The 26,206-nt window shown below is 37.3% G+C and overlaps 1 protein-coding gene across 1 annotated transcript in view; it reads left to right on the forward strand.

The window, feature by feature from the left end:
• Positions 1 to 26,206, forward strand: part of ADAM19 (ADAM metallopeptidase domain 19) — a 62,326-nt gene that overhangs the window by 23,470 nt on the left and 12,650 nt on the right. The window contains exons 4-14 of the mRNA XM_070933840.1: positions 4,694 to 4,772; positions 7,468 to 7,544; positions 10,530 to 10,722; positions 12,070 to 12,135; positions 15,533 to 15,604; positions 17,403 to 17,569; positions 17,934 to 18,018; positions 19,782 to 19,921; positions 21,690 to 21,867; positions 22,528 to 22,617; positions 25,579 to 25,774. Of these exons, the coding sequence (XP_070789941.1) occupies positions 4,694 to 4,772; positions 7,468 to 7,544; positions 10,530 to 10,722; positions 12,070 to 12,135; positions 15,533 to 15,604; positions 17,403 to 17,569; positions 17,934 to 18,018; positions 19,782 to 19,921; positions 21,690 to 21,867; positions 22,528 to 22,617; positions 25,579 to 25,774 (1,343 nt within the window). The remainder of the gene's footprint in view (positions 1 to 4,693; positions 4,773 to 7,467; positions 7,545 to 10,529; positions 10,723 to 12,069; positions 12,136 to 15,532; positions 15,605 to 17,402; positions 17,570 to 17,933; positions 18,019 to 19,781; positions 19,922 to 21,689; positions 21,868 to 22,527; positions 22,618 to 25,578; positions 25,775 to 26,206) is intronic.

Consider the following 26,206-nt stretch of genomic DNA (forward strand, 5'->3'; position numbering starts at 1 on the left):
CTTGGCAACCAGCAACTATTTACCATAGCTACAACATCCTGAGGTCACGTGACCACCTTTGCGACTTTCCCAACCAGTTTCTGATAAGCCAAATCAATGAGAGAAACCAGATGCACTTAATGACTCCATGCTTCACCTAACAACTGCATTGATTTCCTTAACCACCACGGTAAAAAAAATAATTCTAAAATTCTTAGCAACCAATATTCTGATCCCAATTGTGATTCTAAATTGGGGACTACCTGCATTGACTGATCAGATTTGCAAAATGAAACCAGTTTGGTTAAAAAAGAAAGATTGACTATAGCAAAAAAAAAAAAAAAATAAGGTTTTGTCATATACTCAGTTAATTTATATTTTAAATTATTGATTGGCCCTGAAACACTATCAGGTCCTACAAAAATTTGGGACCTCTGTAAGTCTAGCCATCTGAAGAATAAAATGATTTCTGAAAGTTCCAATCTGGGTCAGTCACCGGGACCAGAGGTTTTGTCCAAATTCCAAACCTCTGGTCCAGCTACCCAACCTAGATTGGATCCTGCTCAGCTTGGGACACGTATATTCGCCTTCATTCATGAAAGTAATTTTTAGCTTTCTTATCTCTCCTGTTTCTAAGATTCTGATTTTTTTTAACATAAAGAATATAGTATATAACCTCTAAAAAAGGCTTCATCCTGAGGTTAATTCTAGTCCTTCTTAACATCCCTCATAGATCTTTTACAGGAAGAAGATAGAATACTACTGCAATTTTCACAAATTGATACGCACCAAATATTTGAAAAATATTTGACCCCAGTTTGAAAAATCTGCTCCAGAATATTTTGGGAAGAGCACGTTGGCAATGTTCACTGCTTTTTAATGTAACACATAATTTTTGGGACAAAAAACAACTCTTTATCTCAGCGGATAGAAACTTGGGTATTGGAGTAATTAGTGCAGCAACCCGCTTCTTTCAAGGATTATCTCATCATTCTGCAAAAAAGTTGTGGTTTTGTGTCTTTTGTTGTGGTAGTTACAGGCAGGGACACCCTCAGTGTACATTATCTTGTTCTCTCAAAGAAAAGCAGCAAAATACCTGAAGATGAGGGAGACTGTTAAATACAATCAATCGGTTGGTTGGTTGGTTGGTTGATTGATTATGTCATTATCAACCATATAGATGGATAATGGTCTGTCCCCAACCTGGTCTTTCAGCCCTTCCAATAGTGCACTCATCACTCTAACGTCAAATATCAAACATAACTCGGTTAAGAGGGGGGGAAAAGGAAGTGGTTCATTGCGTTGGAAAATAGTGTAAACCATCGCACTTTGACCACATTGATCTTAGTTCCTCCAAACTCATTAGCCACAGTTTCATAACTTTTACCATTACAGACATTTTTGTGGTAAGATATCAAGGAAATGGATGATTTAAAATAAACAGGTACATCGGATTTTATCATGTTCTTCAGGGAAAAAAGACCACAGTACCCATCGTCATAGTGAAATAATTAGTCACTCATCTGTTGCCATTTCATGATTATCAATGAATAGCTCCAGAGAGGTCTTTAGTGGACCTCTCTTTTATACATCCATAGTCAAGAGTCATTGTTGAAGAGCAAAGTTTAAAGTTACTAAGGATGCTCAGATAAGTTACATGCATGAGACTCAGTCCCAATGAAGTTGATAGATATGTATAGTTTTCATTGCTCATTTATTTCCATTCTAGCCAAGAATTGTTAGTATTGTATCCATAACACAAGGCTGAGAAAAGCTAACATAAGCTTTACATTATAGAATAACTCGCTCTGTTGCTAGAGAACCAGCTTGGTGTAGTGCGTAAAGGTGTTTCGTGTAATGGTTTAGAAACTGGAATAGTGTAAATTCTAATTCTTAGGCATGGAGTTAGGTGAATGTAGTAGGCCATGTCTATCTCTCCCTCAGCCTTAAGAAGAAGGCAGTGGTAAACCACTATTAAAATGTTGCTAAGAAAAATATATGGACTTGTTCATTTAATTGGTAGACTGCTTTAAAGGTACATCCACATATATACATTGATTTTGTTAGCACTAAACATTGGTTCGTATATCCAGGATTCTGCATCTTGGTAGGCATTTATTTATTAAATGTATCTACCACTGGGCTCATAGTGACCCTGGATGGCTTCCAATTGTCAATGAGAAGTCAGTAATAGCTGATGGGATGGGACAGGAAACAGTCACCTTTTAAAGTATATATTTAGTAATTAAATGAACACGTAGTGCAGCAAAATGCCTTTTTTCAAGGTCCATCCATTTTTTATGTGTTCAGATTGTCTACGGGCTGTGAGCCAGATGAGCTTAGAGGTAATGCTAATGATGATCATGGATGGAGATAGAGCACTAAGCAGTAAATCCTTTGTATCATTAAAGTAATAGCTTTCTGATAATCCGAAGTAATTAGAGAAGGAGGCTGGAGAGGAAGGACAGTGAAGTAGCCAGGACACCTGAAAAGAAGTACAAAGATGATGGGCAGAAAGTAGGGTGGCAGTGGCTCAGCGACAAAGTAGCTATGATGACATGGAAGGTGGAGGATCTCCTTAATCCAGAAATATCATTTGAGCCTCCCGCCTTTTTTCTTATTGCAACTGGTGCCAATGCAGCTTCTTTCTTCTATTAGATTTTTCTACTGAATTTTAACATCCAGTAAGCAGATCCATGTTGTATGACCCAAAATTTTGGAATTACTTTTAGGTTTATATAGAGATATTGTAGCATAATGTCTTCTGATCATTTCACTAGAGGACCAAATGTTGAGTGGGGCATCCTTCTACTATGGGATTTGGGGGAGTTATTTTCTCCTTCCAGCTTTTATTAGATCTATTATATTTATTCTATAACTGATAAAAGGATAGTACTAAAGAAGTGGAAATGTGTTCTCCTAAATTCTTTCTCAAAAGTAACTTCAGGGAAAAAAAGGATGGCCTTATTTTTTTAGTTGCTACATTGACAGTAGTAAGACCAGAAAAAACTAGAACAAAGCATTAAATATTACCCTTTTCAGATTTTAAAATATTGTACATAATGTTTTACTTTGGAATTTCATATAAATGCCCCTGATAAAGGTGCATTCCTACATAATGTATGTGCTATTTATGACAGAGATGGGATATTGACTAAACTCAACTTGTACAGATGGTATTACTGTCTAAAATGTAAGTTATCCTAAATTCTAGTTTTTTAGGATTTACAGAACCCTCAGTGAATCCTCTATTTGCAGAAAGGCAGGCATACTGAATAAAAATTCTTCCTCTGAGATTACATTTTAATTTATTAGATATCTAGGCAAAAGGAAAATGGTAACAATATTAAAGCAGTTGTCTCTCATCTGAAAATAGGCTTAGTCAACTTGATGCCACCCCAAAATCTGTTTCGATTATTGTTAATATTAAATTTGTGTTACTAGATAGAAATCAGAAGGTGCAGTTTTGTTTGTTCATTGTAAATAATCTCAATATTTCCTGTTTCTTTTATAGTCTAAAGAATGGCATCATAGGCTACAGAACAATAAAGGGAAATGAAGTGATAAAAAGACAATATAAGGAATATATAAACAATATAATTGTACTGTATATATAGTGCCCTTAATAGCATCATACTGTCTGACCTGCAATTCAGCCATCTTTGTTTGTTTGAGACCTGGGAGTTGGAAGAGAGCAAAGATATTTAAATAAGATTCAGTTATGGGTATAAATATATAGGTATATATGGAAAACCGTAGCAAATCTGCATATACTTGAATAAGCAGCTATGTAGGTAGTAGATAAGCAGGTTCTGAACCCTGAACAAATGGCAGATCAGTGAGATTCAGACGTAAAAATAAAGTTTAACTGCATTTAACTTCACCACTCCACAAAGCAGTCATGACTCAGCCATTCTACTGACCACTCTTTGCTAATTGCTAATGTCATTTCCCAGACAGGTAATACAATTGGCAAAGAAAATGATTGATTCTTGAAAATGCATGCTGCCCAGACCCTTGGTAACACAGGATGTATAACTGAGCTTATTTTGCAGTTTTGTTTGTGGCTGTTTTGGTTGACCATGATCTAAAGATGCAACATGATGAAGTGACCTTTATTAACAAAGAGCAGGGGAAAAGCAAAATTAGATTTGTTAGAGTCTCACAATGAAAGGATAAAAGCTTCCATGATTCATCTGTTAACCTGAAGTCTTTCTAGAGCACATTTAGTGTGCAAAATGTTTAAGTTTCTCTAATCTTTTCTATGAATTCTTGAGGTGAAGAATCATCGGAGGCTGTTTAATGACATGAACAATCATATGTTTATAGAGTTATGAATGGTATGAAAGGAGTGGAGAAAGACATTTTTTCTTTCCATCTCATATTGCATTATGCAGATTGTTGAAGTGTCAGATTGGCCACAGGGAATCAAATGTCCAGCACAGTTTTAAGAAGAATATTTTTCACCTGCTAAATTGGTTTTACTTCATCTTGCCATTTTTCTTGGCACATAATGTTGACATTTATTAATCGTTGTCACAACTTTAATCTATTTTTTTTCATGAGTCTGATTGACAACTTTTTCTAAATGTTACAATTGGTTATTGATGAAATAGATTTTCATGTACATGAATATTCAAATAATATTAATATTATTTTTCCTCTTCTACACCCTCCACCCCATCCTTCCCTCTTTCTTCATTTTTGTTCGTAGGGATCTCTTTGCACCAGACTACACTGAAACTCATTATACCAAAACTGGAACAGCCCAAACCATCTGCTTGAACAAAACAGTTGAGTATCAAATGTAATTTCACGAGACAAATCCATTTGAAAACACAACCCTGGTTCCAACTTGGATAGGCTTTACATGGAACAAGTCTTGACTGCACCCTGAAAAAAATGATTTGGAGGCACAAAAAAATTGGAGAAAAAATTATCAAGGGAGCAGTTTCAAATACACTCTGATTCAACGCTGGGGTGGTAAATAAAGAAATATTCATTGGTCTTTTCCTTTTTTCGAAATGAGTTCATTGCTAAGTGTAATGATGTAATATGGAAGTAGTGATTGAATAAGAATCTGATATGGGATTTATGATAGTGGCTGCTACAGTTTTCATAACTGCAGCAGTCTATTCAGTTCATTTCTTCAACAAATCATCTTTCTATGACTAAATATAATAAGCCACTGTATTTTTTTATATCTTTACTGCCAAGAGTCATTTTGGAATAGTATAACATAGAAACTCCAACAATATATAAATACCATTCAGATGAGGCAGAATACTTGGAACAGCAAAAACAGAAATAAGTTCCATTCCTTTTCCAAACTGTGACTTTATCTTAAAAAGCAAAACTCTTTGAATCTACTATATTCCATATTAACAATTTACCAGATATTGTTTCATAGGATTCATAGAAATATTAGATGTAGCTGTGTAATGATGAACAGCATCATAGAGTGTTGTTACAACTGCAGTGATCCATAACTACATAGAATTAGCTTGCAATTTGGGTGTGGTCCTTGAAATTCCATACAAAATTGGCAGTGAACTTCCTTGGTGTCCCTACTACAGTGCTGTCTTGCAGCGATATGCTGATGGGCCACTGAAGTATAAAACAACAAACAACAACAACAAAAAACAACAACAGTGAACCAACCACTAGAGCAGTGATGGCTAACCTTTTTGCCGTCACGTGCCAAAAGCGGGGGGAGTGTGGGGAGGTTGCGTGTGCACGTGCCCATACCCATAAATCACATGCGTGTGCAACCCCCCGCACTCTCCCTGCTTTTGGCATGTGATGGCCCAGTGGGCCCAATAGGCCCACTTTTCTCCCTCCCCAGGCTCCAGAGCCTTTCTAGGAACCTGGGGAAGGTGAAAACGGCCTTCCCCAACCCCAGGAGGCCTTCTGGAGGCCGGAAATGGACCGTTTCCCATGTGCCGGAGCTGAGATAGAGCAACGCTTGCGTGCCGACCGATATGGCTTTGCATGCCACCTGTGGCACACGTGCCATAGGTTCGCCATCACAGCACTAGAGCTATCCAGCTGAACATATATGAAGCCATATTATTAATGTGCATTCTTTCTGATTGCCATGTTTTGACATTTCCTCTTGCACTTCCTACTAGTGTATTATCTGTTTGTGCTCTTGGCCATGTCTGATACCTACCCTATCCTTGCTCCCGTCTGCAGAGGACTCCTCATGTCATAAAACTGAAGAGATTGGCTATAACCTTTTCTTTTGCCTCAATAGCAAAGTACTTATACATGAAAATTCCAGATTTTAAATTTGTGTGTGATGTCTGTACCTTCTAAGCTATCCAGGCTAGAAGTGCTCATGAACTTAAAAATGGATATCATCCAGGAGCTGATCTTTCAACTTCTGTCTTCTGCTAAGTGGGATCTGAAAGCTTGTTATCCTCTCAAGGCCTTCCTAAATTAACATGCCAGCTGGCTGTTGTCCAGCCGGACCTCTCTTCTGAATTAACTGACTGGAAAAAAATGTTGACTGGCTAGCAGCACTTCAGATAGTGAATTAGGTGGTTTACAAATAAGTGTCCATAATAACAGCTTTCTTCTTTTCTTTACTGTAGTTTCCTAAAAGAGGCTGACTGTGCAACATTGTAATGACAGTTGGGTTGCGGATTTGTTGTTGTTGTTGTTTCTTTGCTAGTTTTCATAGTGGAATTCTATGCAGTACAGCTTTATCATTTCACAATATGTTTGTGGTTCCTCATAAGAAAATTGTACCCCAGAAGTCAGTAAAACTTTTTCAGCCAGAAAAGTTCCTGTCTTCTCTCCAAAGGTTTTGTTCAATAGAATAATAAACACATTGGTACATAGAATTCTCTCTCGCTTTCTTTTAAAGTAGAAATAGTTTTCCAAATTATTTTTTCCCTCCCCTACAAAATATTCTCTCAACATTTACAAATAAATGACGGTATCAAGGGTACAAAGGAAGTATTTGTAACTCAGGGCTGAAATGAAGGGTCCTTGGTGCTGTCTGAACTTAGTTGTTCAACTAAGCTCAGAGAGCACCAAGAACCTCTCAAATGAGGGTATGCATACAAAAGTAAGGGGGGTCACAAAGCATACTAATCCATAACATAATTTATGGCATTGTCCAAACATTTTGCTAAGCCATATTTGATTTAAGTGTTATTTAATGAAAACTATAATTGATTGGGTTTATAACAAGACAAAACCAAGGTAACTGTATTATGGCTTAGACCAGTCTGGGAAACCCAGCCATTATGGACAATTCGGCTCTAAGCTTTATTTTGGTAGGAATGAGTAGAGGGAGAGATTGGAAAGAATTCCTATCTCCAGAGAGCTAAATAAGCCATGGTAGGATCACTTCTATGCCTTTTCATGCTTACTTTTCATGTAATTCAGACTTGGATCCCTACCAAAGGAGTGGGGTTAAGATAAATGAATCTGCAGGATGAGATTACTTGCTCATGACACTTCCTTTCACCCTCTCAGGATAATTGCTTTTACCATGGAAGAGTGAGGGCCGTTCGTGAATCAAGTGTGGTGCTCAGCACATGCAGAGGTCTACGGTAATTTTCCAGCTCTTTCATGCATTCTCTGTTTACAAAGTAACAATTGCACAATCTCATAATTTGCAGTTAAAAGTTAGAGTGATGACTAAAGGACTTTAAAAAAAAAATACTAGATAGATGAATGGCTAAATAGTGATAGACAAAAAAGAGATTTTTTTTCTGTATGTAGCTCTGCTGTGAAACCAATATTTCTGAGGATGATCTCAGAAGGATTCAGTAAGCTTTATTTGTATTGTTCCTTCTAAATACCACAAGATAGGGATGGGCAGCTTTTGGCAGCAGGACTGCTGCTGCTGCTGCTCCCTCTCCTTCTCCTTCTCCTCCTCCACCATCACCATCACCAACAACACTACGGACTATTCTAAGATGACCACACTGCAGGGGGGGGGGGATACTGATACACTCATTTGTTTTAAGAAACTTGACTTCTGAAAAAGAAATATCCCACTACATCTATTTTATTATTCTTTTAAAAAATCATTTCTTCAGAGTTTTGCATCAAATTTCTGCAGACTAATTTTAAAGGGCTTCAAGGGGTCATGAAAAAAAGAAGCTAGCCAGAGGGTAGCTTCACATAATTCAGAAGTTGGAAGTTGGTTATCCTTGCTGTAAAAACAAATGTTAATTTATATCCAGGGATTCCACTTTTTTGGGATCTACAGTCTTCCTGTTTAGCTTATTTGGAATAAGATAATTGACTGTCTAACCCAGTATTATCCTCCTTAACTGGTAGCAGGTCTGCAGAATTTGGGGTAAGTGGGTTCTTTTCCCAAGCTTCCCTGGAGACATGGAGGGTTGAAATCTGGAACTTCTATATACAAAGCAAGTCTCTTCCAAAAATGCTACAGATAGTCCCCAGTTCTAACAAATGCCAGAATCTTTCCATTTTCATTCATTCTTGCCTTTCTTTAGCCTGATGTTATTTATCTCAGAACAGTTTTCTGAATATTTATTTTGGTCTTAATATTTGTAGCAATCTTGCAAACATCTGATCCTTACTAATATGAAGTTCTCACTTAGTAAAATCCTTGGATAGCAAGGAACCTTGGTAGTACAAGAGCCTTGGTAGTACAAGGGTTTAAGGCACCCTGTTATTAAGCTGCTTAAGACCAGCTGCCTGCAATTACTGCAGGGTTCGAATCTCGCCAAGGCTCAAGGTTGACTCAGCCTTCCATCCTTTCTAAGGTAGGTGAAATGAGGACCCAGTTTGTGGGGGCAATAAGCTGACTTTGTATAAATATACAAAAGGATGAAGGCTATTGCTGAGCACATTGTAAGCCGCCCTGAGTCTTCGGAGAAGGGCGGCATATAAATCAAATTAAAAAAAAAAAAAAAACCTTTCCTGCTGATTAACATATGCTAATTCTACAGTGCACTTAAGAAACTAAACACATTGTTTTTATAAATAGGACTTGGTTTCCTTTTGGTCACTTCAGAGCCTATTGAAAGCTGGGCTTCTGTCCAGCTAGGAAATAGCTTTGGCCAATTTTTAAAAAATCCTCAATAATCTCAAGCCAAATTTAATGTAAACAAATTGTCTGGGTGTATAAACAAAATAAAGTCTTCCTTTTATGGCTGATACACAAGACCTGCATAAAATAGAAAGCATCACAGATGCAAGGTGAACCACTTTCATCCCTCCCTCCTTTTTCCGGTGTTTTGGGCCCTGGCTTCAAAATTTCCAACCAAAATTGTAGTTTGTTGTTAATATTTTGATTGACTGCCCAGCTGTTCCATATACTGGCCAGCATCCTTTACATTATTTTAATATCGAAATAATTTGGGATTCCTGATCAAAAAGCAAAAGGTAAAGTCTTGCATATGTTTTTAATTCTTGTGGGAAAATAAAGCACAGCACAGCTAGGAAAGAGACTGACCACAGACAATTATTTCTTGCTTTGTACACTGGTGTTCATTAAAAAACAATTTGGAACTCAAGTCCAATTATAACACTTAATATTTCAATAAAGCAGTTCTATATGTAAGCTATTACCTGAAACTTAATGATACTGTTTTTTCTATAGAAACCAGGAGTAGGTTGTGAATACAGAAATATTGACTAAAACTCATTCTACGTGTATGAAAACATGCCAAATAGTGTTTTTAGCAGTTGATCACACTCCTATTTTATTTATTTATTCACATAGCTGCTCACCTTATAAACATGACTATGTGGTGTAACATAAATAGCTATAAATGAATACTATTGAAAATGTGCCTTATTTTTTTGAAAAAGCAATATTATTAAAAGACTAGGAGAATATTTACAGGCAGAAAAACATCTGACTAAAGAGAGAATTGGGTTTTTCAGAGGCTGATTTCCATAATAGTTTGCAATAGTTTTCAGTGATTTAAAAAGCCTTCCTTCCAAAAAAGACTGTGGAACTCGAAAAATCAGTCACTATTAATTAATTAATTCCTTTGTTTCAATCAAATTATATGGCTGCCCATTTCACAGCAGTGACTTTGAGTAGCTAATAAAGTTCAAACTCAATTTTAAAAGTACAGGCAGTAATAATAGCAGTAAATATACATAGACTAGTTAGCTTGCTTAGACTTCTATATTTTAAAGGCCTTTCATTTTTATTACGAAGTCAATTATTTCCATTACTAATTTTACTTCAAGATTCTTTTATTCACTTAATATATTTAATGTTAAGTGTATCACTGTAATATATTTAATATTAGTCTCCTTATAGCCATTTAAGAAAGTGGAATGGTCTTTTTGGGTCTTAGAAATAGCCATGTCTTTTCTTTGTTGGGTTCAAAATTTAAAATCTGGGATTTTATTAAATGTCCTGGTTAGCTTTGAAAATCAAGACTAAAAAGGGCTTAGTGGCTTTCCAATATTATTAAATGTCACTCTTGTAAATACCAACTCTGAATTACATCTTACTAAATTCTGTTGTTACTAAATTCTTTATTTTTCTTTAGCTGATTTGCCTTCGCTGCCTTCTAATGGTTTGTTGAATTGTTTTTCAGTGGCCTTATAGTTATAAGCAACAACCTCAGTTACGTCTTAGAACCTCTTCCTGATAGCAAGGAGTATCACTTCATCTACAGGTCTGAGCATCTCAAAGTTCCTCACGGAAGCTGTGGAAATGAGCATTTGGAGTTAAAGGTGACAGATTGGCTTGCAGAGTTGACAGGCCGAACTGAACCCCGTTACCACAGGGTATGTCTGAGTCACTCCTCCTATCTTACAGGGTGTAGCAACATCAGAGTGGGAGGGAGTAAAGAAAAATAAAGTGGTGCATTTGTTAAGCTTTCAAATTGCTCTACCTGGACTATTCCAGCAATCAATCATATTTTCCAGTTGGAAAATATAGGCTAGTTTATTATCCCAATGTTGACGGGTGGAAAGCTGAAGCTGAGAAATAACAGATAGTCCTTGCTTACTGACCACTCGTTAAGCAACGATTTGAAGTTGCAATGGTGCTGAACAAGTGATACTTAAAATGGTTCTCGAAATTCTGGCTATCACAGTGTCCCTGCAGTCACATGACTGTGAACTGGGTGCTTACCAACCATGTCACAATTATGACAGTTGCAGTGCCCCACAGTCATGTGATCACCAATTGTGACCTTCCCTGCCAGTTTCCCACAAGCAAGTCAAAGGGGAAGCTGGCAGAGAAGGTTGCAAGTCACTCAAGGAAATACATCCCCCCAGACTCAAAATCATTCATGCACGTCATTGCAACCACTGCTGTTGCAACAACCCATATGTCCTCCTCCATCTGGTAGCAAGCCTGAAATCACTTGCATGCACTTTTGCAACTATCACATACTTCCCCCACTTGGGAGCAGCCATTGACACCCCCCTAACCCAACTGTTTCATCTCTTCGTTGGCAAACAATTGAGCAGAGAAGAACCAATTCACTTCTAATGTCTTTAAATATTTTCATTGCTTCATAAATTGCCATTTTCTTCCTGAAAACTCCAATAATGTCTGTGGTGGGTGAGGTAATCACTCTAGCATTGTTTATTTATTTAAGAATGTATATTCTTAAATAAATTTATTTATTTAAGAAGGCATATTTTAAATAAAGAAAAAATTAAACAAGCCCAAGGGTTTTTTCTAAAGTAGAATCCAGTCAGTTCAGAAATATTTTGTAGTGTTTATACTTGGTAACCTAAATAAACCATAATTTAAAACTTGTGATAAAATAATAGCAGCTAATAATAATAACAAATAATAGCAGGAGAATAGTTCAGTGAGTATTTTGGGCAGAAGCATAATGTCTTGATAAGAAAATAAGAATGCAAGTAATTTGCAATTATATATCTGTGTATGTATGACAGATGACTGAGAATAGGACTTAAATGAAGGGTAGACATGGTGAATCGTCTATATAAGAACAATTCTTAAATATATAGCTTAATTGATACTTAATTATGAACAGTTGCTCATCTAATGTATGACTGGTCATTATTTCTCTTAAAATGAACATATGTACAGAGGTTCATTGTTTGACCAAAATAAACAACAAACATGTATTTATGTGTGTGTTTCTGCCATAGGTGAAGAGGGATGATCAACAATCAATGAAATATGTGGAGCTTCTATTAGTAGCTGATTATGCAGAAGTAAGAAAGTCACCTATTATGTCTAATTAGTGGTGAACTCAGGGCAGATAAAATACTAACTACACATAACATGGACAAATCAGTGATCCAAAGTCCCAGTTATGTTACCTTAGAAGTGGCTATGGGGAAATCCTAGTATCAGTTTTGTGAGAAATAATTTTTATTGCACACCATCCTGCCGAAGGTTAAGAGATAGTTCTGCCATGTGCCCAGTCAGTCTCTAGAACTCCAACTACAAGGATATGATTGTTTCTGAGTAGCCTCCCTTTAATTGTTGATCCCTAGTGTACTGAGGAGATCTGGGGATGAAACAACTGAAAAGACACCCAGAGTGCTGATGTCACAAAATGAGGAAAAATACAATTAACACAGATACAACTCAGGTTCACGGCAATAAGAATGGTGCAACAGATTTATTGTGTCTGCGAAATTTTATCCATGGCATTTAAGATTACCTGAATTCTGTTCGATCTGGGCATAAGAGAAGATTTCCTAGTAGGCTACTGTGGCTGATTTGCAAAACACTTGTAGTCAAAATCCCTTAGAATCAGGTGACACCAATACATTGAGTTAATGGAGATGATATCTTATAATGTAAACTGGGATTCCTTGGAGCTTGTAGACTGTGCAGTAGTAGCAGGATTCTCTACAAATGAACTCTTCCATCTGCACATTGGACAAAACTGTTGCTTTAGTTAACTAGTGGTGGTGGAGGTAGATGGATTTAAGTGGTGGCAAGTGCTTCTTTAACAGCAGCTCTTACCTATGTTTAGTGGTTGAGTTCGTTCTTCGTCTTCCACTAGTGGCATATAGACATCTCTTAATCCATTTAAATCTCTCTTCATTCTTTCATATACCACAGAGAACACCAAGATCCCCCAGGTCAAGAGACACCACTTGGGCACAATCTTGTCTAAACCTCACTCACCTTCCTATTCCAGATGGCGACTAGGGACTTGGCAGGACTATGCAGCTGATCTCATAACCTCCTCGCTCCCTTTGAAATCCATTAGGGTCAATCAGTCATTGGGGCAGACCAATCTAATAAGTTTCCCCCTCCCCCATGAAAGGGTGCGACTCAGAAGATTATAGCTATCAAACTGATCTGACAATGATAAAGGGATTAAAGAAATGATTATTAATCCCAGATCACAAAGGCACCACTCCTTCAAGAACACCAAATTGGGTGTGTGACCACTATTCCTAGCTGTGTCCTGGATGACTGGACAAGCCCTATAGATAGAGATGTAAAAACATTCTGTGTGAATATGTCTGGAATCTGTTTCTAATCAATTACTGGAACTAACTAGTGTAATTCCCAATAGGACATTAGATCATTCATGAATTTTTAATTTTAATTCCTTTTCCTCCTGCTCGGTTCTTTTCAAAGATGCGATTTCTGCTGACATCATGTCTCTGGGTAATTTGATTGTCTCACTAGCTATTTACTTGACTATTTTTTCCTATTTTTAATTTACATTTGATACAAAGAAATATATATTCTCAGCCATGGTGACAACTATATTCATAGTCACAGCACATATCCATACATCATACACCTGAGTCTCCAATTATGTGACTCTGAATTTGCCAAGTATAAGGTGCATAATAATACACCCAATAATTTTTTATTCAATTATCTTAGAGTGAATGTGCCATCTTGTCTTACTCATGAATTATAGCTAAAAGTGTTCAGATTCTGCTGAGTTATGGTTATAATATATTCTTAGTGAAATGAACAAAAGTGTCATTTCATTTTTCTTTCCCTCTATGGAAAAGGTGTGTGTGAGAGAGGGTGGGGGGAGACAATAAAGGAGTTTCTTGAGATTCCAAATGTTTCCTTTCTATATTTTGTTATATAGAAACATAAATCGCATATAAATCATATAAATCATATAAATCACAATAATAAATAAATAAATAAATATAAATTAATGCATTTAATTAAATTATGTTTCCTTAACCAGAAACAGGCAAGCTCTTCATAGTCAGTTCCCAAAAATGAATAAATAAATCTTACATCATTCTTTATTAAAGAAAAAGTTTATAAAGCCCACTTAAACCCATGGGATGGAGGGGATGAGAAGGGAGATCCAGCTTTCCAGATGTTCCTTCACTTAACTCTCATTATCTCCGTGAATTATGCCTAACATATCAAATTACAGAAATGTATATTCATACATTCTGGTAGATTGAGTTGCCATAAGGCTAAATGAAGGTAATGCAACCAGCTAACCATAGGGAAGAAGGATTAAAAATATTGTTTTCTAAAACACAAGCTTTTGTTCCCAAAGACCCAAACGCTTCTGAAGTCTGTGCTTAAGATAATGCCTCAACTGTTGTAGGTAAAAAATGGAACAAATGGGAAGCAAACCTCCCTGGATTTCTCTGTTGGCTTTGGAAGTTGGGATACCATTCATATGTTACTGGTTAGCACTTAGCAATAACAATGGCACTTAGACTTATATACGCTTCATAGTGCTTTACAGCCCTCTCTAAGCGGTTTGCAGAGTCAGCAAATTGCCTTCAACAATCTGGGTTCTCATTTTACCAACCTTAGAAGGATGGAAGACTGAGTCTAACTTGAGCTGGTCAGAATCGAACTCCTGGTAGTGGGCAGAGTTATCCTGCAATACTGCATTTTAACCACTGCACCACCATAGCTCTTAGGTGAAGCCTATTTGGTTTCTTGCCTTGCATCCCTATCACACCCCAATCTTGTTGCCTATTAATACAATACAGAGATTGTAGCCCCTTGTGGGCTATGCTTCAAAAGAGATAGGCCAATTCCAAGTTTCTGATATGCTAGTGAAGTAAGTGCTGTAAGCATCTTCAAGCTTCGAGCAATCATTTTACTCAAAGTCCTGCCACCCAGCTATCCCCAGTTTAAACATTATAATCCGTATTTACCCTGTCTATTCTGGGCTGCTGCTACCTACATATGGTCTGCTCTGCAGGCTGTACTTTTTGCAAATGTGATGGAAATATTATTTCAAACTTCATACAACCGAAAACATTAAGACAATGAAGAAGAACACTCATTGAATAAACATGTGGATACTTTACATTATTTATCAAACATGTGCTAGAAGTCAAACATGTGCTAGAAGAACAGAAGCTAGGGAAAACAAACTTCATTGGTCATGATGTTCTTAACTCAAAGAATTAAGAGTTGACTTATAAGACTTGACTTATAACATCCATGGGATAAACTTGACTTGGATTTCAAATCCTGGCAACAAGGCAGTAACAAGCTGTACATGACTGTATTATCTACAGCTAGAAATGGCTGTATGGCACCTTATTCATTGTATTTATGAAAATGTAACATAGTTTTGATTGATTATTTTGCAGTTCAGCAGCACTGATTATGGCTGAATTTCTTTTTCTATTTCAGTTTCAGAAAAATAAATATGATCTTCAAGCAACCAAGAATAAATTGGTGGAAGCTGCCAATTATGTAGATAAAGTAAGACCAGATATATATGTTTTATAAAACCTGTTATCTTTTAAAATAAGAAATCAGGAAAAGCTGAATATTTAACTGCCTGTTCTGTGTAATTCCCCACATTTTCTAAAAAAGAAAAACAGAAACTAACAGATAGAAGAAAGAAACGTGGAGTAAAGATAAGGTTGTGGGAGAGTTGCCTTTTAATTTAATTATTCTATTACTAAAAAAAATACAATTACAGAACAACATTTATCTTCTAAAAGGATATATTCTTTTTATGTGAAAAGGAAAATTAAAGAGGAAAAAAAAAGGAATATGCAACTATAGGAAGGAAAAAGTTTCATTAGAAAGTTTGTGTATTTTTATATATCATGCAGCCAAATTTTAAGATAATATATAATCAGTCTCTCCATGCTATCAATGGAATGTTGCTTTATAAAGAGAAAATGATTACATATCTGTAAATCCAGAATAACTCTGAAATAATGATTTTCCTTTCTACCCCTCATCCATGATCATATGTCAAAATTCAAGAATCTGCAATCATGAATAATTATGGATATAACTGTAGATTCCAAAATTTTGGTATACAGTTTGAGGGCATCTTCACATCTTTAAACAACAGTGATCTTTATAATAGTTTATTAATCATTTTGTGAATATTAAGCAAAAAGGGAACATTAATTGAATCTTATCATAATGTCATATGAGCTGAGAGCAAGTTTGATGGAATAGTTAAAGCATCAAGCTAAAAACCAGGAGACTGTGAGTTCTAGTCCCATCTTGGGGTACAAAAGCAAGTGGGTGACTTTAGGCCAGATACTCTTTCAGCCCCTGGAAGAAAGCAGTGGCAAACTATTTCTGACAAACCATGTCAAGAAAACTTCAGAGACCTGTCTAGGCATTCTCTAAGAATTGGACACAATTGAGCAGAAGATTTTAAAAAAACACAGGAGTAAATGTTCTCTCATCTGTATGACACTTCTGTCATAACACAGTTAATAACCAATTCTTTGTAGACATTATGTGAGGAGTCCAATACCTAAACAAAAGAAATTGTTTATCTCATTTTAAGATATACCAATATGGTTGATATTTTTAAAACCCTTTCTAATTGATTCAATAGTATAGGATATCTTGACGGATCTTAGTAATATGAATTTTTCTATTTCATTTTTCCCCTGTGATATTGAAAATGTGATAATGCTCTTGAATGAAAGAATACCACTGATGGTGGGTGGGTGCTTTTGGAGCAGAGAAGTGGTATAGGTTGCTTCTGTCCTTCACAATACTTTTTCTGTTTGGAGACCAATCCCAGAAACCTGAAAACCACAAAGAACTTAATTTAGCAGGAGTTCTTTGAAACATCATGATATTGTCTATACCATGTGCGTATCAAACTCATGTTGTCACAGTGGCGTCATGTGACTAATTGGGACTTTTCCCCCTTTTGCTAAACCGGGCATGGGCATGGCTAGCATGTTACGTATCCGGCCCGTGGGCTGGGAGTTTGACAGCCCTGGTCTATACCATGGGTATCAAACTTGCTGCATCACATTACCATCACGTGACGTTTCATGACATTTTTCCCATTCGTGGAGCTGGGGTGGGCGTGGCCTGCATGTGATGCATCTGGCCTGCGGGCTGCCAGTTTGACACCCCTGATCCATACGGACATTTACTACTCAGGAAGAAAAAATAAAAATCTGTCACAAAACTTCCTTAGAAAGGTAGCTCATATTAGAACTGTTTCATAGACGCAAAGTCTGTTGATTAACTAAAACTCTTCTACTTTTCCTCCCTCCTTAACTTTTAGTTCTATAGGTCATTAAACATACGGATTGCTCTGGTTGGACTTGAAATCTGGAATGACTACAATAAGTGTGACATCTCTGAGAACCCACATTCAACGCTTTGGTCATTTCTTGCTTGGCGGCGCAGATTACTAATAAATAAAAAGCACGACAATGCCCAGTTGATTACGTAAGTTGTTGATTTGGGAACAGTATGACTCCTCCCAGATGCCAATTACAGCAAGGATAAGTAACCTTGGACCAAATCTCGCCTGCTAGGCTAGATCAGTATTTTCTACTGATTTAAATGGAAGAAGGGTGAGGCTTTCTCATAATTCTCTCTTCTTAAGTTCCTCCCTGTGAGATCATCTATCGTACTTTGTATGGTATGCAAAATTAGATCTGATCCAGTTCCTCGCTGTTGTCTCAGGAGAGTATAGTGCAAGCGGTCATATTAGGCTACATAAAATGGTCTCCTTTCAAAATGTAACTGCATGCATAGATGGACAAATTTTTATTCACAATTTTGTTCTCTTTCTTGTAACATGGTACAGTGGGATGTCCTTCCATGGTACTACTATTGGCTTGGCCCCTCTGATGGCCATGTGTTCGGCTTATCAGTCTGGAGGAGTAAATATGGTAAGTTACACTTGATAAATAAATTCTTGCTTTGTTCAAAACAGTTTGAAATAAATAGGAACAAACCCAAAAAGAGGAGATCTTAAGATGAGATCTTAAGGCTGATTTTTTTTTTTTCATCAGAGGGGTGGAATTTCAGGGTCCAGTTCCTTTAATGGACATTACTGCTATGGTTTGCTTTGAAAAGCTGGACTGTTTAATCATGGAGAAGGGAGGGAAAATTAAACTTTTTTTCAGAAGATTTTGGGGGAGAGAAGTAATGTTTTGCTGATAGGTTTGTCCACAAAGGGGAACAAAATAACCAGAAGGGACACTGCGTGTTTCTGCTATTTCCTGCCCAAATTGCTTTGTATAGGCTGCAACCTCAATCAAATAACACATGCTCACTCAATAAAACTTGCTAGGAGTAGCTTTGTTGTTGTTGTTAATTGCGAAGTCATGTCCGACCAATCGCAACCCCATGGACAACATTCCTCCAGGCCTTCCTGTCCTCTACTATCCCCCGGTGTCCGTTTAAGCTCATGCCAACTGCTTCAGTGACTCCATCCAGCCACCTCATTCTCTGTCGTTCGCTTCTTCTTTTGCCCTCAATCTTTCCCAGCATTAGGCTCTTCTTCAGTGAGTCCTTCCTTCTCATTAGGTGGCCAAAGTATTTCAGTTTCATCTTCAGGATCTGGCCTTCTAAAGAGCAGTCAAGGTTGATCTCCTCTAGGACTGACCGGTTTGATCGCCTTGCAGTCCAAGGGACTCGCAGGAGTCTTTTCCAGCACCATAGTTAACAGCCTCAATTCTTTGGCACTCAGCCTTTCTTATGGTCCAATTTTCACAGCCATACATTGCAACTGGAAAAACCATATCCTTGACTATATGCACTTTTGTTGGCAGGGTGATGTCTCTGCTTTTTAGTATGCTGTCTAGATTTGCCATAGCTTTCGTCCCCAGGAGCAAGCGTCTTTTAATTTCTTGGCTGTAGTCCCCATCTGCGGTGATCTTGGAGCCCAGGAAAATAAAATCTGTCACTACCTCCATTTCTTCCCCATCTATTTGCCAGGAATTGAGAGGGCTGGATGCCATGATCTTAGCTTTCTTAATGTTGAGTTTCAAGCCAACCTTTGCACTCTCCTTCACCTCTTTAGTTCCTCTTCACTTTCTGCCATTAGAGTAGCTTTGGAACACTCAAAAGCAAAAGTACTGCTTTATGGTACATAATTAATGTAAGAAATATGATACTAAACTACCACAAAACAAATTATGGCCACTATATTAAATGGCTTTAAAACAGTATTAAATAAATTAGTATAATTTGAATCTTTCAGCTGATAACTCTTCATGTTCACAAGATGTGTACATCTGAATATTAATTCCTGGGAGTACAAACAATGCTTCTCTCAGTCTCTCATGTCACTATAACAAGCCAATTATTTGATAGAATGATCCAGCAAGGAGGCCCTTAATGTTTTTTAAGAATGTATTCCTTAAAAAAGTTACATTTACATACAGGTAGTCTTTGACTTGCAACCATTCATTTAATGACCATTCAGCGGCATTGAAAAACGATTTATAACCACTTTTCACACTTACAAACATTACAGCATCCCCACAATCACATGATCAAACTTTGAGTGCGTGGCAACTGGCATGTATTTAAAATGGACAAGATTGGGCTATGATCTTAATGCACTCTCCTTGGATGAATGAGCCCGGAGGAGGAAATATACCATAGAATTGTAATATTAAGTAATCTTAATTCTGTGCTTGGACAGGATCACTCTGAAAATGCCATTGGAGTTGCTGCCACTATGGCCCATGAGATGGGCCACAACTTCGGCATGAGTCATGATTCAGTTGGCTGCTGCTCTGCCAGTCCCAGAGATGGAGGATGTATTATGGCTGCTGCAACAGGGTAAGTTGTTTATGTGCGTATAAAAAAGGATGGAAGGCTGAGTCAATCTTGAGCCTGGTGAGATTCGAACTGCCAAATTGCAGTTAGCTGGCAGTCAGCTGAAGTAGCCTGCAGTACTGCATTTTAACCACTGCGCCACCGTGGCTCTGAAATGAAATGTTTCACTTAAATTAAGGCCTTCACAAGGAAAGGGGCTTTATCTGAATTACTTTTTTGGCTATGACCGATACATACAGTATGTAACCCATTCAGGGCATCCATAGGCAAGATCAAAATAGGCAAGATGGACAACAGTGTCAAAAGGCGAGAAAGGTCCCTTTCTTATGTGCACATGTTCAAAAATCAGGGCTTATATTGTAACATCACAAGTGTTTAGTATTGCATTTAAATAATGTTATAATTCAATATTATACACTAATGTCACACTGTACAGGACATCTCAGTACCCTTTTTTCATTGTCTCAATAGAATTTAGTACTAAAAGCGTTAATTTTATTTTTTTCAGCTGTTTCGTATATAAAGAATTGAGCAAAACACTGTTAACATTTAGAAGGTATCAGTTCAAAACTAAATTCCTTCTTTGACCCAAAGAGTTATGCACTGCTTGTTTTCACCTTTATAGGCACTTGGTCCAAATTTATCTCTGATTCTTCAGGAATCAAAGGCAATTTGATTCCTGAGTTACTTTCTTAGTAACTCAGGAATCCTGAGTTAGTATCCTGATTTCTTAGTTACTCTTCCAAAGGCAATTCTTTACAACTAGGAAAACAATCACAGCACCTGGCAAGTTAGAATTTGTCATTCAAAGTTATGGCCCTTGTACTAGATGATCAGGGACATAATTGTCATTCAGCCAACATCCACTTTCCAGCAAAGTGGACCAACTTTTTTCCTTTTTCCTTCCTTCCCCTCCAGTAGTAGTCCTACTTTTAGTGAACTAAGTCAAGTGAGTCACCAAAGTTACAATAATATTTATTAAAGGAACAAGTAGAGCTTGCGGCCTGGGGACTATTGTTAGATTTTCTGCAGGATCAACAGAAAAATGAAATTTTGACTTTGTGATTTGAGGATTAGATTTAACTTGACAACAGAAATATTGTGGATTGTCAAATAGAGCTAGTCCTTGATTTAAAACCCACAGAGCCCAAAATCTCTGTTGCTAAGCAGGACAGTTGTTAAGTGAATTTTGCCCTATTTTATGATTTTTTTTCACACAGTTGTTAAATGAATCACTGCAGTTTTTAAGTTAATAACATGGTTTTTATGTGAACATGAGCCAGTTGCCAAGTGCCCAAATTTTGATCATATGACATTGGGGATACTGCAATGGTTGTCATAAGTCACTTTTTTCGGTGCCATTGTAACTTTGAATGGTCACTAAATGAATTGTTGTAAATTGAGGACTACCTGCATATGGCTATAATTTATTTACAGTTAATAAGCTTCTATGTTTTACATTAATAACTAAGAATATGTTATTTTTTTAATATTGGTTGTCAATACTTTAAAGGTTTACTTAAACTTAGAGGTTGTTGTAATTATATAATTGTCTCTGTATTGAAAAAAGTCAAACATCATTTTTATATATGTTATTTTATGTATTCTTTTCACTTTTTAACTTTTCCCTTTTTCCTTTTCTCCTTTATGTTAATGTGTATTTTATTGGTTAATTTTTTTTTTTAATAAAGCCCAATTGTAGAAGCTTTCAGAGGTACTAATGCTTGAATAATAACAGTCAGTTCAAGATTGCTCCTTGGGTGTTTTACAGGGCACCCTTCCCCAGAGTCTTCAACGAATGCAATAGAAAAGAGCTGGAACGGTATCTGCAATCTGGCGGTGGGATGTGTCTTTACAATATGCCAGATACAAGGACCTTATATGGAGGACAGAGGTGTGGAAATGGGTATCTGGAAGAAGGGGAAGAATGTGATTGTGGAGAAGTGGAGGTAATTCCTTTTGGTTGGTTTCACAGATTTTTCAGAGTCAACTGGGAATTAGTATTTAGGTATTCCTTAAGAAATAATGAGAAGTATGTTCTTCTAGTTATCTTTTCTATTATTGCCTCCACCAAATATTTTTTCTGGTTTGAAAGCTTCTGTTTATTCTAGCAATGTGGCTATTGTAACTTAATGAACACGGGGAAGAGCTTCAGAATTATTTCCTTCCACCCACACCTCCTCATTCCCTTTTTCGCTACTTGAGAAGAACATCAATCCTCTTCTTTCTAGAGTTTAGAATCTATAAATGCAATCCAAAAGCATTGGAAATTAAGTATTCAGAAAAAAAGCAGAGAGACAATACTGATGCTATTGTCCAAGAAACTTAGGTGCAGATTCCATCATTTGAGAAACTCAGACCTGATGTTTTGGTGTTTTGATCTCAATTTATTTGAGAATTGAAGCATTTGAGTCCCAGATGTGACATGTTTAAGAAGCAACTTTGAAGCTTCTTGGAGATTGTTATGCTTGGCATGAAAAGTAAAAGCATATCTAGCTACAATCTTACAAGCCACCCAGAAAGACAGCCAAATGCTTTCCAATGTTTTCAGATATAGAACATCTGTTCTGTAAGTGCAGCACATGTCATTTCTGTTATTTCTTCTGCAGGAATGTCATAATCCTTGTTGCAACGCTGCTAATTGCACTCTGAAGCAGGGCGCTGAGTGTGCTCATGGAACTTGCTGTCACAAATGCAAGGTGGGACTACCTTCCTTTTACCTGTGCCTTTCTATTCCTCTTCAGTTTCTTAATTTTAATATGCATAATAAAGGCTTGAATTCTCATTTGAATCAGCACTCTGATTTGGAAAGATTGTAACCTCAGGACACACATCCTCTTCTGAATCACTGCAACAGGAAGAAAAACAGGGTTAGGGTTACATGATTGCTTCATCTATTTGTGGGTAATTAAGTGCCAGAGAGGACTGGGTTGGTGGCACAATACCAAATAGGATGCCCTGGGTGTGGGGAAAGGAGTAGAGGCTGTGGGGGAAGGCCTTAAAGAACCCCATCTTCAGGTGGCCATAGGGTTTGGTCTACCTATCATAACCACCTATCAAGCAGTGTGTCTTAACATGCCATACACACACCATTGTCATAACTTAAGGATATGTAATAAAATGTTTGGGTTTAAGTATACAGAATTGCAGAAGTTGTAATCAGGAAATAATTTTAGTTGCAAATATGCATACACTGTTTCTGCATTTATTCTCAGGAAACTCAGTCATTTAAAACAGGAGTTTGTTTAACTGTGCAATTGTCCAAGGGCCCTGGATTTGGCTATTATATGGCCAATTCTACTTGTTACCAGGAGTTTTATGGCATTGTGCAAAAGTTTATAGAGTCAGTTTGATTTAGTGATTAAGGACATAGTCTAGAAACTAGGAGATTATGAATTGTAGTCCTGTCCTAGACGTGAAGGCTACCTGGGTATCAGGGAGAGAGAGTCAGTTATACCCTCTCAGTCCTAGGAAGAAGGTAAGGATGAATAACTTTTGAAAAATGCTACGAAAACAAATTCATGGCATGCCAATTTTCTGAATTGATACCAGGGGTCAAGACTGACTTGAAGATATCAGACAAAGCAGAGAAGCCTAAGCAAAACTGAAGTTTCTTTATTCGTTTTATTCCATTTATATGGTTGCCCATCTCAAGTATGGTACATAACTCTCTGTGGTTCACAACATTAAGAACAATATATAAACACAAATACAAAATAAAATGCATAATAAAACACATAGCAGCTTGAAAATCATAAAAAGCCCTTAGTATAGCCAGGAAACAGGTGCTGTCATACGCTCAGGATCCTAAACTTGAACACAGAACCAGGTGTTCAAGGCCCTATGGAAGGCCTGCAGGATTGGGCCAGTCTAATCTCTGGAGGGATCATGTTCCAGAGGTCTGCCGCCATTCTTCTTCAGGGCCCCACCAACTGACATTCCTTGGCTGACAGTACCCACAGCATGCCTCTCCTGCCAGATAGCATAGGATAGATAGAGACAACCAGGTTCTGATTTTCTCACTTTTATATGTTTGGGAAGCCACCCAAAGCAGCTGTTTTGGCTAAAATTAGTCCCACCCTGAGATTAGAACTACAAACGCGAAGCTTGTCTTTCAAAGGAGGTTATTGACCCAGCTGGGCCTGAAGTTAAGCCTTCTGCTTGCTTGCGTTACCAGTTTTTTTTACATGTGGTGTCTGGCAAGAAAAAAAATCTTCATTTAAAGTTTTCTCTGACTCTGCTTCTTACTGATGTCTGTTTTCTGTTGTCTGTTATATTTTACTGAATTTGAGAAATCTGGATTTCTCTACAGATTGAGCTTCATTTCCTGGGTAGGGTGGAGTAGATAAATATACAGACAAAAGATTCCTGCGTATCACTTTACATTATAGCTTTCTTAGGAAAATGTACTTAAAATAGTCTTGGTATGCTGGGTTTTTCCCATATGTCTCCTGGAGGCCCTGCTTTCATAAATGCATCCCTTGGGTTTGCTTAAAATTGCTGCTCAAGTTGGTCAGGCAAAGCCACTCAATATGCAACATTTGAATTCTTGCACACCATCACCATCTGATATTTTGGATTGCTTGTGGTGGCGTTCAAAAGCTTAGTTCTTTACATGGTGACAGCTGAATACAGCTGTCTGGATACCATCACAGAGCGAAAGTACCTTCCATGCAAATTCAAGCAGGGACCACATTCCCCATTACGGTGAAAAGTATCAGTGATTCTTAAGTGTTGCATGCAAACAGTAGTTCCTTTCCTTTGTTAAGCAAAGGAAGCTCCAGAATCAGCTTTAGAAGCATGATCTGCCTGAAAATAAATAGGGTAGCCTAGTGCTAGCAGAATATTGCCTGTTAAAGTGATCATTTAAAATTTATATAATATATACCAGATGTTCTACTTGCTCTGTGTCCATTAAGCCACTTGCTAAAAGTTATCAGTTCATCCTTCCAGGAGCTTTTAAGAAATAAATACAATATTAAAAAAAAAACAAAAAAACAGAAAATGCTGGGAATTGAACATGGAATATTTTCCATCCCAAAGGTGCTTTTTCAAGAGGCAACTGGACTTTCTTGTTTTTCTTTGAAGACATTTCACATCTCATTCAAGCAGCTTCTTCAGCTCTGACTGGATGGTGGGGAATGGAAAGATTTATATTCCTTGCCGACAGTTGGTCATTTGCATTCTTTTAGGGAGTCATTGAGGCTACTAGGAGGTTTAATATTTTCTATCCCAACTTTGGTCTCTTCCTCTGTTATAGGTTCTCCTATGAAGTAAAGGTGTAAGTAAATTGTAATGAAGCATTACTGAGCAGGAAGACTAAATTAGGATATGGTTCAAGATTGCTTTTGTTTGAAAAAATGTCCTCGGATTTTGACAAAAAGAGATTCTTTTTGTAGAGTTGAGACAACAAAAATGTAATTTGGGGGCAATAATGAGGAGTTTGTTCCCTTCAGTGAAGCTTCAGGAATTAGGTTGAATGGAAATGAAATTTGCTATACAGAATGAAGAGAACTGAAAGTCAGTTGAACTTGTCTTCAGAATAAATCTATGATATACACATCTGAAGCACCTAGATCAATGCTTAGCTACCTTAACTGAAATGCCAAGTATTCTACACTACCCTGAAATAAATATTTAATTATTTTCCCTTCCTTTAGTTGGTTTCATCTGGAACTCTTTGCCGGGAACAGGAAAGAACATGCGACTTACCAGAATACTGTTCGGGCAAATCACCATTTTGCCCTGCAAACTTCTATCAGATGGACGGTACCCCATGCGAGGATGGCAGGGCATATTGCTACAATGGAATGTGTCTGACGTACGAGCAGCAATGTTTGCAGCTTTGGGGATATGGTAAGGAGGACCAATCTCTAAGAAAGACAAGAGGCCCCTTGCATTCACAGGTGTAAGAAAAAGGAAGGAGAAGATTGTTCTTATTTTTAGTTTATGGAACTATAATTACATCAAGAAAGAAGAATAGAGAAAGGGAAAATGCAGGTGTTCATCCGCAGAGGCTATTGTGATCAGTAAAGGCCAGGCAGCTACTTTTATGCATCATTCTAAGCCTTGCTTTGCTGAATTATGGTTTGTTGGATAACATGTTAAATGGTAACAGTAACAGAGTTGGAAGGGACCTTGGAGGTCATCTAGTCCAACCCCCTGCTCACGCAGGAGACCTGTACTAGGGATTCGAACTGCTGAACTGCCGACCTTTCTGATTGACAAGCTCAGTGTCTTAGCCACTGAGCCACCTAGTCAGGCTGTTGATTGAGTCCATATCACTCT

This window comes from Pituophis catenifer, unplaced genomic scaffold, assembly GCF_029215685.1.
Source record: "Pituophis catenifer annectens isolate HBS135680 unplaced genomic scaffold, rPitCat1.0.hap2 SCAF_2, whole genome shotgun sequence".
NCBI classification, from domain to species: Eukaryota; Metazoa; Chordata; class Lepidosauria; order Squamata; family Colubridae; genus Pituophis; species Pituophis catenifer.